Source organism: Trichosurus vulpecula, chromosome X (genome assembly GCF_011100635.1).
Source record: "Trichosurus vulpecula isolate mTriVul1 chromosome X, mTriVul1.pri, whole genome shotgun sequence".
In the NCBI taxonomy this organism is placed as follows: Eukaryota; Metazoa; Chordata; class Mammalia; order Diprotodontia; family Phalangeridae; genus Trichosurus; species Trichosurus vulpecula.
Window position 1 is genome coordinate 20,465,274 of NC_050582.1, and position 15,932 is coordinate 20,481,205.

Here is a 15,932-nt window from a genome sequence, read left to right on the forward strand (position 1 = left end):
GCTATGAAAAATCAATCAGTTATAAGAAAAGAAGAAAAACAAAGAAAGAATGTGGCTCTTTCTTGAAGAATGTGAGACCAAAACATTAGGGTATTATAGAGAGCCACCAAAAGAAACATAAGGAGCCTCGATGCTTAATGTTGAAAAGTGTCCTTCTTATGACACTAGGATGGGGCTCTGAAGGATTACATTACCCCCAGAAATGAAAGGAAGGAACAATCTTGTTCATGTGAGTAACCACAGTTCAGTCACCTAGGCAGGGGTCATGTAGTTCTGACAGGTTGCTGAATGGGAAAAAATGCGAGTAATGGTCAATTCAATCCCACCAACAACTAAATGAAAACAGGCTTTTTTGTTAGTAATGAAATGACTGTAACATCTATGTAGAATATTGGACAAAATTGTGCTTGGCATCTGTAAATGTATTTCAGCTTTGAATAACAACATATAACTATTCAAATCAGTGTGGCTAAATATGCCAAATTTTCAGGTGCTTCTTTTACGAACATACTGTGACAGACCTTTGTTCATTTGTGATACAGGATTATGCATCTCATTAACTTTTATGAGGGGAAATCTACTTGCAGTATTTAGTACTTTCATTTAAAAATGCCCTTGCACCCAGAAAATATTTCAACTAGGGATCTGTTCTGGTTAGAGTCCATGCAAAATCAGTATTCTGATAGACTTTCTGATTGGCCATTCAGTTCTTTCTAAATCCTTAGTTTCACTAGTGCTTCCAGTGCAACAGCTTTTGCAGATAAGCTTGCTTTGCTTATTAAACTAATTTCTAAGGACACATGCCCCTGATGTCAGCTTATATGGACTGAGGACCACAAGAAATATAATTAAATGATTCTGTCACAAATACATAATCTCTATAACAGAAACCTCACTAAGATTTAAAGTCTGCTCATGCCTAGTAGAATTGTCTCATCTCAAGAATAGCTCCTTCCATTAAAAAATAAGGACAAGGTTTGAATGTCTTGCTTTGTGCGTATGTCCTTCAACTCAAGGTCTATGAGTGAGTCATGCCTGATTTTTTTTTATCCCATTGCTATGAAAGACAGTTTCCATCAAGAACAGGGCTCTTCAAAAATCATCCAGAAGAAAAGGAGCTAAATCTAACTTTACCTATGGCCAAGATTTTTTTTAAAGTCCTTGTTAGTATTATTGGGGTAAAACGATCTTAGATTACTTTCAGAGAATTAAGCATTAGAGGTGTCGTGCCAGTAGGCTAACATTGAGATGAAAAGGCTTTTTGAAATTCTGACAGTGAATGTGACAGAAATCCACCATTATTCCTGCACTTTTGTTATATTCTTGCCACTCAACACACACCATGGAAAAGCAGGAAACCAGAGGCTCTGATGGCTGTTTCTTGGACTTGCTACAATTCTTTCACATGATACGCCTGTTGTTGTTGTTGTGTCCAACTCTTCTTTTTGTTCAGTCGTTTCAGTCATGTCCGACTCTTTGGGACCTCACTTGGGGTTTTCTTGGCGGAGATACTGAATTGGTTTGCCAATTCCTTTTCCAGCTGGTTTTACAGATGAGGAAACTGAGGCAAACAGTGAAGTGACTTGCCCAGGGTTACACAGCTAGTACTTGTTTGAGGCCAGATTTGAATTCAGGAAGAGGAGTTTTCCTGACTTCAGGCCTAGCATTCTATCCACTGCAGCACCACCTAGCTGCCCTTGCCTTCCAATTACTTGCATTCAAATATTATTCCAGATATTTTCTAGGTGTGTGAGGCTGAACAAATCACTTAACCTCTCTAAACTTCAGTTTCTTATCTGTAAAATGGGGCTAATAATACCACCTACCACACAAGGTACTTATGAGGATCAAATGAGAGAATATATGTCAAAAGTTTTACAAACCTTAAAGTGCTATGTAAATATCAATGATTATTCTTATTTCTAATATTACTGGTATGCTGAACTTTACCTGAACTAAATGAAAATGAGCATGTCTTCATGCTTATCCAACAGTGGAGAACTTATGGAAAACAGGTTAGAGCTTAATCGAGTTCTTACCTCCAGTGGATGAGGCTCCCACCTCACGTTCTTCACAATCGAAGAAGAATTGCCGGTAATGTTCTGAGGATGCTTCTTTAGGGTCACACGGGCTCCACGTGGGTCTTCCTTCATTATGCTCACTAGGTTCTTTAATTGCCACCCAACCTGAGGAAGAAGTCCAGGAGTAACTTTAAAAAAAAGACTTTGGGTTTAATGTATTTAAGCTACAGTGAAGTCTCTTACTAATTGCAAGGGATATATTAAAGGAGAATTGCATTTTAGTTTGTTCAGAATCAACAGGAAGATTGTTTATTAAATTCCAATTTCTTTTCTATGAGAATGATAACATCAATGTCAGTCTTTGGTAATCAAGACGGATGGGCTGTTTTAGCAACTAAAAACCCAGTTTTGCTACAAATTATGGCATAATCTCTCTTGTCCTCTAAGCACGCTGAATTATCACTTTTAATATTCTTTGCTGCATTTCACTAAATAATTAGGAATAATAGTAAGAAAATAATTATGAAATATATTTGCAATGTTGTAATTGAAGCTGTTAATTTTTTCTGAGAATATCATAGGGTGTCACTAACGTAACATCTTCAAGGTCTTAATTAAAAATCAACAGTCGTTTATTTGAATTACCAGTAAGTCCATTGAGAGCAATGGAATTTTAGGAATCATTATGAACCATATCTACAGTTATAGAAAACAGCATGTCTTAGAAGAACTTGTCTTGTTTATGTTAAAATAACCATAGTTCTCTTGGTCAATGAGGATTTTAAAAATATCTAATTTCCTCTTCCCATCATAATAATTAAACAATACATTCAAATAAAAAACCCTCATTTTTTTACACAAAAAATGTTGTAAAATTCCTTGTACTCACTTTCTTAGATTTTATTAAAGGGATAGGAAAAGGCAGAAATTGCTTTGCAATAAAGGCTCTTTGGTATATAGTTCTCCAATGAGTATTACCATAACAATTCCACAAAGCATTCCAAGAATGTCCAAGTGTAAAATGATATAAAATTTAAGTCAAACAGAAATTCCCATTCTGCACAAACAATTCTTACTTTTCTCAGAATTAAACTAAAATTATAGCACAAAGTGTGAATATGTTTAAGTGCACAGTGTAGATGCTTGGTAAATATTTGTGAAAAGACTTAAGTAGTAGACTAGGTATTCCTAGGAGATTGGCCCATGGCTGAGAGGTGACATCAATAGATTCTGAAAATGCAGATGTTAAAGACAGGAAAAGCCCATTTATACAACCAATTTTAATTAACTTGTTCTCAATTCAGCATTGTGTGAATGTAGCCATGGAGTTTCCTTTAGTTTCCACATTTTTATAATAGAGGAGAATAGCATCTGTTCTGGCCAGTTCTCACAGGGTGAGATTGTGAGATTCTCATGAGTTAATGGATGAGAAAAGTGACATCACAGCAAGGGGTGCTCTAGAGGTCATCTCATTCATTTCCTTGCCTATAAGCAAGAACTGCTTAGGGGAGCTGTCCGAAAGTGAAATGGGCTGCTTTGGGAGGCAGTGAGTTGCTGAACAATGGAGGTCTTTATCAGAGATGTTGTAAAGGGGATTCATGCTCAGATATGGGATGAACTAGGTAAACTTTGAGGTCCATTAACATTTTGATATTCCAGGAGTCTGTGAATAAGGAAAACTTTTAACCAGCAGGAAGAGCAACCCATACAATGACAGCTCAAGATTTCTGTTAGATAGTGAAATCTAATAATTTGGAAAGTAATTAGCACATACCACACAGCCAATGGAATCATCTATTTCCATTGAGGCCTGAAAGGAGTTTGATATCATAATCACCTTATATAATGACCATCATGTACTAGCAATATATTATGGTCACTATGTAATAGTTCTGTAATGTTGCTGAAATTATATTTTGTAGAATCCTAAAAGTAGAAGATATTAACTCTTTCCTTCACCTCAGATGACTGGGTGAAAAAAAGAGAATAAGAATTCCAATGAAGAATGTATGGACATAATGGAAACAAATAGGACAAAGGGGTCTTCTAGGAGGGAAAAAGCATCTTCATGCTTAGAATACGATACGTAGAATGGATGTGAACTTCTTTTAAAGGGAAATTAACAAATGAAGAAAATTCAAGTCACACGGACTCAATTTAAAAATTGTATTGTAAACCCCTTATATAGACTGTGAAGGTAGAAAATTAAGAACAACCATCTGGCTAATTTAGGACCTAAACTACTTTGGTTGTAAAACACACAGACAACAGGAAAATCTGTTACTTCAATTCTCCACTTCACTATATTTTTGCAGATAAAAGTGAACCCCCCTAGGTCATCCAAGGAGGGAATGGGGAACAACTTGACATCTCCGGCTATTCTCAGACCAGTACTGGTCTGTTTAAATCAGAATGAATAGGGTTGCTCAAAATTGTTCTCAGGCTGGACTTGGGACTTGGTCCCCCCCGGTCCTAAGAGAACAGACTCAAAATAGCAGTTTGGGGGTAGTCTCTGACTGGTTCTTGACTATTGTGGGCATGCTCCTGGATGGAACTATTATGGTCCTTTCCTTAGCAAGATAAGAGTGTGAAGGAGAGGAAAACTTGCCCAGGTAGAATTAGTGGTTTTAAAAAGCCTAAAATCATTCACTTGATTTGGTCAGAGATGAATTTCGTGAATTGATTAGGTGGCATCACTGAGTTTTCACGCAGGCAATTCAAATGACTTTTTACTTTTCAGCTGCAGGTTGGGCTTTATACACAAAGTCTTGCCAATATATTTACTAGCTCCGCTTGAGAAAATGCTATACTCACATATTTGTAGTCAGTATTTTCTCTTTCCTGCTTGATATGCGAGATATCACTTACAATAACTTTAGTCTAGCAGGTGTCGACAGTCTAGATTTTATTTCCTGACAGTCTAGATGTTATTTCCTCTTGTAGCTATCTCTACATACAAAATATATTATTTGGCCAATAGCTCAATAAAGGGTACGTGACAGTCATATGAGAGCCAATGTACCTTTGTCTTCACTAGGATATTCGAAGCTGGTTAGTATGTTATTAGAGCATGATACAAGCTTTTATAATTAGGAGAAAAATATTTGGTTTCTTTTAGTTCTATGGCTAACCCCCTAACATTTTCTTGACATGTACTGGTGACACCTTTGTGTGTTTCCCTCTTCCTTTTAAGCCATACCAATGAACACACATGCAGAAAGCTTCTCCAGTGTCAGCCATCTGCCACTCAACTTACAAGCAAAACTTATCAACTGATTTCATAATTTTGAGTGTGAAAATTCAACCATTATTCTTATAAAATTAAGTTTTACAGTAAACACAACAAACCCAACCCATTTCCACAAGATAATTAAGAATTTCAATGAGCCAGTGAATTGCTGAAATTGGTTGACATCTGGCTCAAATTTCAACATTAAAATTCCTTAAGAATTAGGAGACTTTGGAGTTGACAGCATCTGGGAAGGGACACTGTGACATTTTCCAAAGCCCTAGTCACTAGTGGGAATGTTTCATCTTTTAGCTCATTTACTGGCATAGGAAACAGGAAATCGTGCTGATTGCAGAGAGTTGCCGTTGAGATTTAAATCACCCGAGGGTGGCTTACTACATGAATTTAAGTAATCATGAGACTTTTAAAAACTCCTAGGTAATCACGGACACAACATGGATGTTTTACCTTGTTTCTTCTATGGGTTTGGCCACTCAACCAGTTGGGAATAGTACTAGCAGGTTAAATCAACTACCCACCAAAGGTCTCCTTCATAAAAGTTAAGAAATGTAAATTATTTTATTACACACAGTTAAACAGTAGCCTTTTTGGTATGCGATGCATTAATGTTCAAGTGGTAATATCAGTGGTTACAGATGGCCTTTGGCCTCATGCTTCCCCACCCTCTCATATCCCATCCTCATTTCCATTTATGAGATTGTGGGAAAATGGAAAAAAATCAGTTTCTCAATTTAAATCTTGACAAATAGTTATGTGCATATTCTCCATAAGAATTTTTAACTGAAGTTATTTAGAAGAGTTTAACCCCAAACCCCCAAACTGACCAGGTGCTATGAAATATTTCAGAGATAAAAATGGAAGTAGGAACAATGGAGCATCCAGGAGATATACTCTCTTAACTCATAACTAATGATATGTTAGTAATCATAAAAAAAATAAAGTTCAAGAACTTATTTTTTTTTGCTTCTTTTACATCCTCCACAATACCTAAGTGGTGTTGAGTATACAGTAGGTATTCAATAAATAATTTGTGAATTAGAAAACATTTGCACATTCAAGTACTTAGTCTATGCTATCAGGATATTTGGGGGAGGTGCCAGGGAAGGAAAAAGAGGTTTGTCTACTAATTTATCTGCTACACAGGTTTGGCTCCCAGAGGACTCCAGGATTCATATAAATAATCATTCTGTCTCACCACCACCACCACCAGGTTAACATTGATATAATACTCACTTTGTGCCAGGTGCAATGGATGGAAATCACAAGGGAGTAAGTTTAGGTTCAATGTTGGGAAAACTTTCCTAACAATCAGAACTCTCTAAAGATGCAAATGCCTTCGTTGAGAAGTGATGGTCTTGTTGGAGGTCTTCAAGGGGAGGCTGGATGACCACTTTTCAAGTACGCTATAGTGGAAATTTCTTTGGGACATGGGTCAAACTACAGGGCTGCTGTGATTCTGTGACTATCCAGTTAGTTGCAACTTCACTTAAGAGTTAGTCTGATGTTCAAGGACATGCCAAATGAACAAAAAGATTATTTTAGTGTTCTCTAGCCATAGCTAGAGGGTTGGGCCTGGAGTCAGGAAGACCTCAGTACAAATGCGGCTTCAGATACTTACTAGCTGAAGAAGGAATGAAAACTTGAAGGGAGCCAGGGAAACAAAGAGGTAGGGGTGAGGAAGGAGGGCCAGCCAAAGAAAAGACACAGAGGTGAGGAAACAAGTGTGCTGGTATACCTGGATAGTAGAGAGCATGGAGAAGAATAAAGTGGAAGATACCAGGTTATGAAGGGCTATTAAAATTTTATTAAAATTATTATTAAAGATACCAAGCAGAGGATTTTATTTCTGATCCTAGAGGTAATAGGGAGCCATTGGAGTTTATTGAGGTGGGAGAGGGTAAATACTGTTCAATTTGTGTTTAAGGAAAATCACTTTGGTAGCTGAGTGGAAAAAAGATTATAAAGGAGAACCACTTGAATCAAGGAAATCAATTAAAAGGTTATTGCAAGAGTCCAGGTGAGAAGCAATGAGGACCAGTAGCAGGGTGGTGGCTGTGGGGGAAAGAGAAGGAGATGTAATCAAGAGATGTTTTGAAGGCAGAAATGCCAACATTTCCAACAGACTGGATGTGGGGGGGACTGTTAAGTACAAATTGAGAGTGAATGATGACACTGAGGTTGAGAGCCTGGGTGACTTGGAGGATGGTAGTACCCTCCATGGTACTAGGAAAATTGGGAAGAGGTGAGGGTTTTGGAAGACAAATGAGTTCTGTTCTGGACACGTTGAATTTGAGATATCCATGGGACATCTAGTTTGAAATATTCATCATGAAGTTGGTGATATGGGACTAGAGCTTACAGTAGCAGATTAGGATTGGATATATAGACCTGGGAATCACCTGCGTAGAGATGATATTTGAACCCATGGGAGCCTATGAGATCAACCAAGAAAGACTGTGTAGAGGGAGAAGAGAAGAGGGTCCAAGACTGAGCCTAGAAGGCCATCTATGGCTACTGGGATTGAGACACGTGAGGATTCAGCAAAGGAGTCATTTTGGTAGGAGGAAAACGAGGGAAGAAGAGTATCATGAAAACCTACAGGAGAAAGAAGGTATCCAAGAGGAGGAAGAGAGTGATCAACAGTGTCAAATAGGCTGCAAAGAAAGTCAGGAAAGATGAGGACAGAGAATCCACATTTAGTCTTGTGTTTTCTCTGAGGTTTTTAAACTTGCATAAATACATACTTCTCATGATCTATTTTGTAGCATAGATATTTGCATATGTATTGTATCTTCCTACTAACCTGTAAGCCCCCAAAAGGCAAGGATTGAATCTCACTCATCTTTGTAACTCCCTTCATACATAGCAGAATGCTGCAAATCCCAGAATTTCTGAGCTGAAGGGAAGTCAGAAACCATCTATTTCAACATAGACCTAACCAAGAATGCCCTCTACGTCAGACCAATAATTAGTGATCCAGCCTCAATAGAACCTCCACCGAGGGAAATACATAACCTTCAAAACCCTGTTTCATTGTTGGACAGCCCTAATTGTCACGATGTTCTTCCTTACCTCAAGCCTAAATCAGCCACTACTTCGACCCCCCTGCTGCTATCTGTGCTCTGCCTGTGGGTCCATACGGATCTACTTGAATCCCTATTGTACATGACAGGCTTTCAGATACAGACAGTTCTTGCTCTATGTAAATTTACATTATGCAAATTAGACTTTACATAAAGAATTCTGAAAGAAATCTACATTCCACAAAACCACCTCTGTTAACTTTACTGTACAGTACTGTGCTCTCTGTTTCCACTCATGCTCCTGAGCTCAGTGCACTATGACCTCCTCCCTGAACAATACCCCCGAAACCCTCCCCGCAAAAACTCCTAGTGAAAGCAGAAGAATGGAAGCACTACCCCAGCCACTCCTTGCATGTCTGCCCTGCTAGTCTGTCTTCCATCCATCTATGCTCTGGTACTATGTGTCTGTTTGTCTCCCCATGTCAGGTCCCTACATGTAGCCCCCGTCTTGTTCTTCCTCTTGGTTTGGTCAGGGCCCCATCTTGCTGGCCCTGGCCCCCCTGACATGTTCCTCCTCCTGCTCTTGCTTCTTTGTCCCTGGCCTCCGTGTTTCTTGAACTCTGTGCAGGCTCCCTCCCTCCAGGGAAGCGGCCCCCTTCCTGCCACCTTCCCTTCCACACTTTTGGGTAAATTCGTATTACGTAAAAATCACTTTATGTAGACGTCTGCGGAACAGTCTGCTTACTTAAAGCAAGAACTGTCTGTACTTGAAGTCAACTATCAAGTCACTCTGAGTCATTTCTTCCCCAGGCTAAAGATATCCCACATGTAGCATGTATTTAATAAATGGTGTTGAACTGAATTGAATATGCTTTAGCCTTCATTTTCTCCATAGGGAACCCTAACGATTGAAAGATTCAGTGAATGAGCAAGAAAAAGTACTGGGAATGTTAAGTGTTCTGCCCCCATCTCCATTCACAGCTACCTACTTCTAACTGGGAACACAGGGAAATGGGGAGCAGGCCAGTTTTGCTGCTCAAATTCAGTGAAATACAGGCCAGAGAAAGATTCAAGGTGGAAAAGAACAGGGAAAGAAAAGAATTATTTGGTTGCCAAATTATAATTTTTTAAAAGGTATGGTATTCAAGTTGTCACTAATAATAATAATAGCAGGTAGTTGTCTGGATGCTAAAGGATCAGAAAAACAAATTAAAATGAATCAACCAGACTTCACGATTCTACATTTTGTTTGCATACAATCCATCATTAAGTTGTTCATATATTAATTTAATCATGCCAAAAAGAGCCGGGAGATCACTTTTGATTTTCACATATACAATTTTAGAATTCAAGCACTTCTGTAATTTTATCTCCCATTAACAGGAAATGATAAATAATTAACAAGTTGATGATAAATTATTCTCAAGTAGAAATGGTAATGAAAACCTATTAAACATGACGATTATATGTTACTCAGAACAGGCTGAAAAACTGAATACTAGGGAGCATAGGGAAAAAACCCTGAAAAATCTGGGGATTCATCAATTATGGTACTAAAAATATCTTTGGGAATATGGAAGTCATTACAGCAATCTGCAAATCTAGGCTGAGAATGAAGTGGTCCATGACCCAGAGCTGGACCATATTAAACCACCAGCCTTAGTAATTCTAAACAATTTCTAGCTACTTTATAGTATTATCTCTTTCAAGATTTCTATCCCACTGAGAGGAATCTGTTCCTCTGAATTTTCCAAGGTGTACATTCAGTAATTAGGTTTCATAATATAGACCAAGGTACTTCTCCTTTAATGGGAGCTAACAGTAAAATGACCCTAATGGAGCAGAGAAGATCAGCATGGCTAATTTCAATAATGTCTGTCTACAGAAATGAGCCTGGAGCAAATTAGAACTTCCACAGCATTCATGTCACGGCGGGGGGCGGGGGAGGGGGGTAGGTGGGGCGGGGAGGAAAGCACTATCCTTTATATTTGAAGATAAAGCCACTGCTCTGATTTGCACTGAGTCATCCATACTCTCTTCTTGCTGCCTGCTCCTTCAGTCCACTGGAATACATTTTCAAGACAGTGGTCCATGTTAACTGTGCAATCCACCATTATAGAATATATTGAAAATAACGGTCCAATATAGAAAACAACCTATTGTCTGAATCTCGATAACAGCATGCTTTAAGCAAAGGAGTTAACTGACCACAGTCATTCATATCTCTCAGGTGCTTGCACAATTGAGATAAAATATCTTATTATACAAATGATTCCAAAACTTGTCTTTCTTCCCACTGAGTAGATCTTTCTCTGATTGCACAGGGTCAATTTGCCATTCTTAGAACATATAAAAACTTTATGAGCTATATTTTCTTTACTTCTAAACAAACTTTTTGATAAGAGGCTAACATTGAAAATACCAGCAATTAGCAGTTTTATCATCGTTAATTTTTGTGTGTGTGTGTGTGTCTGTGTGTGTGTATGTGTATGAGCCTGTTTCATACATAATTCTCTTTTTCTTTTCCTTTGTATATATGGAAATTCACATGTTTAATGCCTGCCAAGTACAGAAACCTCTCCCCAGCCAAAAAAAAATTTAAATGAAAAAAAGAAGCTGCTCCATGTTATCAGACCTAAAACAGGAATGTGCTGGCACTCTTTAAGGGCCCTTCCACACTCAGTTCTCCCCCTCTAGTTTTTTGCTTTGACTCTACAGGCCCAACAGGTTGTTGTTTTTCTGGAGCACCAGTCAGTTGAAGCCCACATGGAGGAGCCTCAGCCCCACCCTTCTGAGAGCCAAATGCATTTGAACCAGTCACTCTCTGGGTGATGCTAACAATTACACTGTCAGCTCCACATGAAGTAAATGAAAACAACTCTCTCTCTCTCTTCTCCCTTCTCTCAAATCTAAATTCTATGAACGTGCTGCCATAGTGTTACTTGGGTATTATTTATGCTTTCCAATTAAGCACTCACTTTGGCTGTCTTGGCAACAGGCTCAAATAAGTGACTCCTAGGCCCAGAAGTAAGTGCACATCTGCCCTAAGAATTAAAGACTTGCTTGGGGAATTGGAGTATTTTAGAGAGAAAACATTGTCAAAGGAATCTCATAGCAAATAGGTTAAATTGGATGATAGTCACTGAAAAAAAGAAATACATTTTCCCCTCTTGTTGGACTTGTTCTCAGTAGAAGGTGTAAATTCATCTTAATCTACTCAAAAAAGCATTTGAATTCAAAATTGTAGAATTGTATGAGGAAGGAGATATAAACTTATTTTAGTGTGCATTCAAGAATGTAATCAGCCTCACATTAGTTATATGGACTTGGAGAGACTGAAAAACAATGAACTAATTAGCCTTGCTATAATTTGATAAATGTCAGGAATACCAGTCATTACTGATTCACAATCAGCAATCACTGAAGCAGCTCCAATGTTTCAGATTAAAGAGTGAAAGATAAAAGAGAAGCCTCACCAAGCTAAGGCGAAGTCTCATATATGGTTGAATAAGAAAAGAGAAGTGGTTCCATTTTAGACAGAGCCGGGGAAAAGAAATGAACAGAAACTTGTAAACTGCTAATATATTTTATCCTCAAAGATTCAATAAATCAAAGAAGGAATAGACATAGCATGGGGGAAAGTGTAATGATTTCTGACATATAAAGTATGCTAGCTGAACAAGAACTAGCTTTTTATTTCTTTTTAGATAATCAGTAAGAATAGAAGTATCAGGATGATTTCTAAGGGCCAATACCAAAGGAGCTACATTTCTGTTGATAAGAAGAAATGAAGTATTATAGATAATTATGCAATCATTAAACAAAGGCATAGAAATCATTACAATCTAATAGAAGTGTGAGTATAAATATGTTAGCAGTGTAGATTCATTTAGACAGAATGTTATTGAATCCTACTTTATTTCACACTTCACAATATTTTTATTTCCTAAAATATCTATTAGCTTACAGACAACTATTATCTACTGCATCATTGTGGAGAAAAAAAAAAACTGAACCTAAAGCAAAGAGCAATTATTTACTGACAGCTTTTCCTCAGCACCATACTAAATACTGCAGAGGATCCAAGAAAAGCCTCCGTAAGGCCCCACTTAGCCAGAGATGGAGCCAAGCTGTGGCCCCACCAGGCAGCCTGGTATGTGGACAGTGGAAAGAGCATTAAGCCTGGTTGGGTTCCACTTTGGGTTCTCCTACCAAATTTCCTCATCGATAAAATGAAGGGGTTAGACTCAATGATTCATAGACTTCCCTCCATATCTAAAATGCTATCATTCTAAAGAAGAAGTGATTGGGGAGGAGAGAAAGGACCATCCTGAAAGCTGGCACAGTGTACTCCTTAGGGGGAAGGTGGAGCTTTCTCCTGATTACTTGAAGGCCAGCCAATTTATATTACAATTAGCTGAATTGTATCGAACATAGATTATTTCTCCCACAGTCTGTATTGATTTATATTACATTTATTAATATATAAAGAAGGCCACTGATTTTGAAAATGTGGCATCTAGGCTTCCTGGAGGCCAGCACCAGAACAAACACATCAATCCTGGGGAGAAAAGCCAAGACCTCTAAAAAGCACAGCCAGGGATCCAGGTGACAGAGTGACAGCCAGTCCTGCAAACACATTTCAAGAGCCTCCGAAGGTGTCACTGTGCTGAAACATAGCATAGTACTTATGTTCATCACAATAACCTACCATCAATAAAAAAGGGAGACTATGTTCAGTGTATTATTTAACAAGGGAAACATAGCGCATGTTTAAGGAAGATTTTCATCAACAGTGATTAAAATACAACAGTTGCCCAGAAAGTTCACTCTGATGGGGCACCTCCTTTCCAGACAATACCAGATGAAGGGGGAGCTACTGCAGAAACATATGACTGATCACTGTCCCCAAGGAGCTTAGAATCTAATTCAATATAAGGCAATACAAAAGTAATAATGCTTCAACAATCCCTGGTATTTAACAGGAAATAGGGAATTTCAGGATGACTTTATACAGAAAGGAATGAACAAAGGATCTCTCTTGGTTCCAGCTATAACAGACCCCAGCTATTGGAATGATATGCAACGCCTGGACAAGTCAAATGACTTGCTTATGGACATAAAGTTACTAAGTGTCAAAGGTGAGATTCAAAACTCTTGACGCCAAGTTTGGCACATTTTTAATCACATCATCCCTCTGCCACTTTTGAATAAAAGTTCTTAGGAGGGCAGTAACCACGTCATGTGTACTTCTGCACAATGGCTAAAACATTACAGATACCCAACATTTTGTGAGTGGTTGACGTCAGTGACTTTAGCAGTCAATCCTAAGAGAAACTCTCCTACATCTGGGCAACCTGGTAACATCACGTGTAAAGCTAATAATGGCTGAGTCCTTTTAAATATCTAGGGGACTAGTATCTTGTGTAATGGAATAATTTGTCTGCACCCCAAATTCCCACTGGCTCCTTGGTTCTCTGAGGGAGCTTTGATGCTGGGCACGATGAGTTGACACAGCTGCACCTCTGAGATTTTATCAACAGCATTCACCCTGTCCTCCTGTATTCTGGCATGAAAACACTAAATAACTTTTGGTTGGAGGGAAAGGGAAAAGAATGGTGATCTATTGTGCTAAAAGAAACACAAATGGGCAATATTGGCCCGAAGAAAAATTAGGAAACCCCTGAAATCTTTGGTATGTCTAATTTTCCCTTTCTCTAACCCTTTTCTGTTGGAAAGTCTTCACACTCCCTTCATGTGGCCCAGTGGCTTCTGGGAGGGAAGGAATTTTTTTTAAAATTAATTAATTAATTTAAATTATATTTTTTGTTTTTAGTTTACTACATTCAGTTCTACATGTTCTTGAGTTTCAAATTTTCTTCCCTTGAGGGAATGAATTTCTGACCAATTCATTCATACAAAGATCCAAGAGACTTCAAGTGCTGCATAGGTGGGGATGGTTATATTTCTTATAAGGATTCTAACAAGACAGCAGTGCTTAACTCAAAGGAATGAATTTCTAAGTGTGAGAATGGGAGAGAAGGTTTTGTCTTTACCAGCCCCTCAAACCACACCAAACGGATAACCACTTACTCTGCCTACCCATAAGGGCCCAGTCTGCAAAGGAGAACCAACATAACCATCCATAAACAAGCACACATTACACTCCAGCTTCAGTGCTGCTCTCTGATGGGGAATTGCAGAGGGCTGGATTGTGACCTCTGCTGAGACTTGTCAACTGAAAACCATCTATGTTGTAATAGAGCATTAGAGAAACAAAGGGCAATAAAGGTAGCGCGATCATATGCCATCACTATTATGGTTCCTCTTTGGGAAAAAAATAAAGGAAAAATTACTCTCAGCCTTTGGCTTTAAAAGAAAAGTGGAGCAGTCATAAAAACAGCTTACAGAGAAAATCAAACATTATTTTAAACTATTATTTCTATGACCCATGTTCATTTCTCCCCCCCGCCCTGTTATATAACTTAAATACTGAGAAAGGAAAAAATTCTAGTGTCCTAGTGATCTGATGTGAGCAGGGAATTTGCTGTAATACAATTACTGGGATCAAAAGAGAAAAATACAAAGCAATACCTCAGGCTAGAAATGAATTAATTTGACAGATTCCCAGAAGCTGCAAGAATCAACCATGCTACAGGCAGGTTCAGTGGATATTTTTCAACTTATCCCTTTTTATATATTTGGTTCAATAGACTGTAACAGAAACAGCTTTAAACTGAAATCAGAGGTAAAAGGTCTACTTGCCGAACTCCACCCTTCTAAAACTACTTGCTGACAGCAATCTATGGATGTCTGGCAAGCTTTATGGATGGCCTTGAGAATTTTTTCTCCCATCGTTAGGGAAAAACCTGTTAATGGCTAATGAACTAGAAGTGTGTCCTGCCCCACAATGTAATCTGTGGTGCCATGTTGAGATAGGAAATGCCAATCCAATCCCAGCCAGCATCTACCTAACAAATACTAAAGGAAAAAGAGCTATAATTTGAGAATAAGATTTCAGCAGATTTTGCAATTCTAGTCTTTGCAAAATAGTACAGGTACAAGTGGTGATTTGTTTTCATTGCATTATTGGAGGAAAGAAACAAGCAAGCATTTATATGCTGCAGGCTCTGTGCTTAGCTCTTTACAAATATTATCGTGGGACCAAGTCTTGCCAACACTACAGACTGTAACCCTAAAAATGGTTTGGGTCTTTGTTCTTAAATCCTAAACGCTGAATTTATGTGGTGTAGTCATATGATGGGCACTGATGTATTCTCATTCTGTTTCTTCATCTATGATGACAAGGGATTGGGATCTTAGGTGATTCTCTACAGTCTTTTCCAGAAGTCTATCTTCAATTACACTTAGCCACACCCAGTCTGTAAAATGCTAGACCAGGAAGGACCTTAGAGATTATCTAGTTCAATACTCTCATTTAACAGAGAGGAGAAATGACTTAGCCAAGTCCTATAGATGATGAGTAGAAGGCCCGGACCACTTGACCTTCACTGTGGTATCCTTTTCATTACACTCTGGATGAGGATTTTGCAAGGCAGTGCTTTGTTTTGTGCCTGGAAGACAAGATGAGGCCGATTCCCATCACAAAGATAGGTGTCTTAGAATCCTATACTGACT

At 38.4% G+C, this 15,932-nt stretch overlaps 1 protein-coding gene across 1 annotated transcript in view; it reads right to left on the reverse strand.

Moving 5' to 3' along the window:
- LOC118832811 (connector enhancer of kinase suppressor of ras 2-like) overlaps positions 1–15,932 on the reverse strand; it is a 566,603-nt gene that overhangs the window by 194,894 nt on the left and 355,777 nt on the right. Inside the window, exon 9 of the mRNA XM_036740170.1 lies at positions 2,040–2,186. Within this exon, the coding sequence (XP_036596065.1) occupies positions 2,040–2,186 (147 nt within the window). The remainder of the gene's footprint in view (positions 1–2,039; positions 2,187–15,932) is intronic.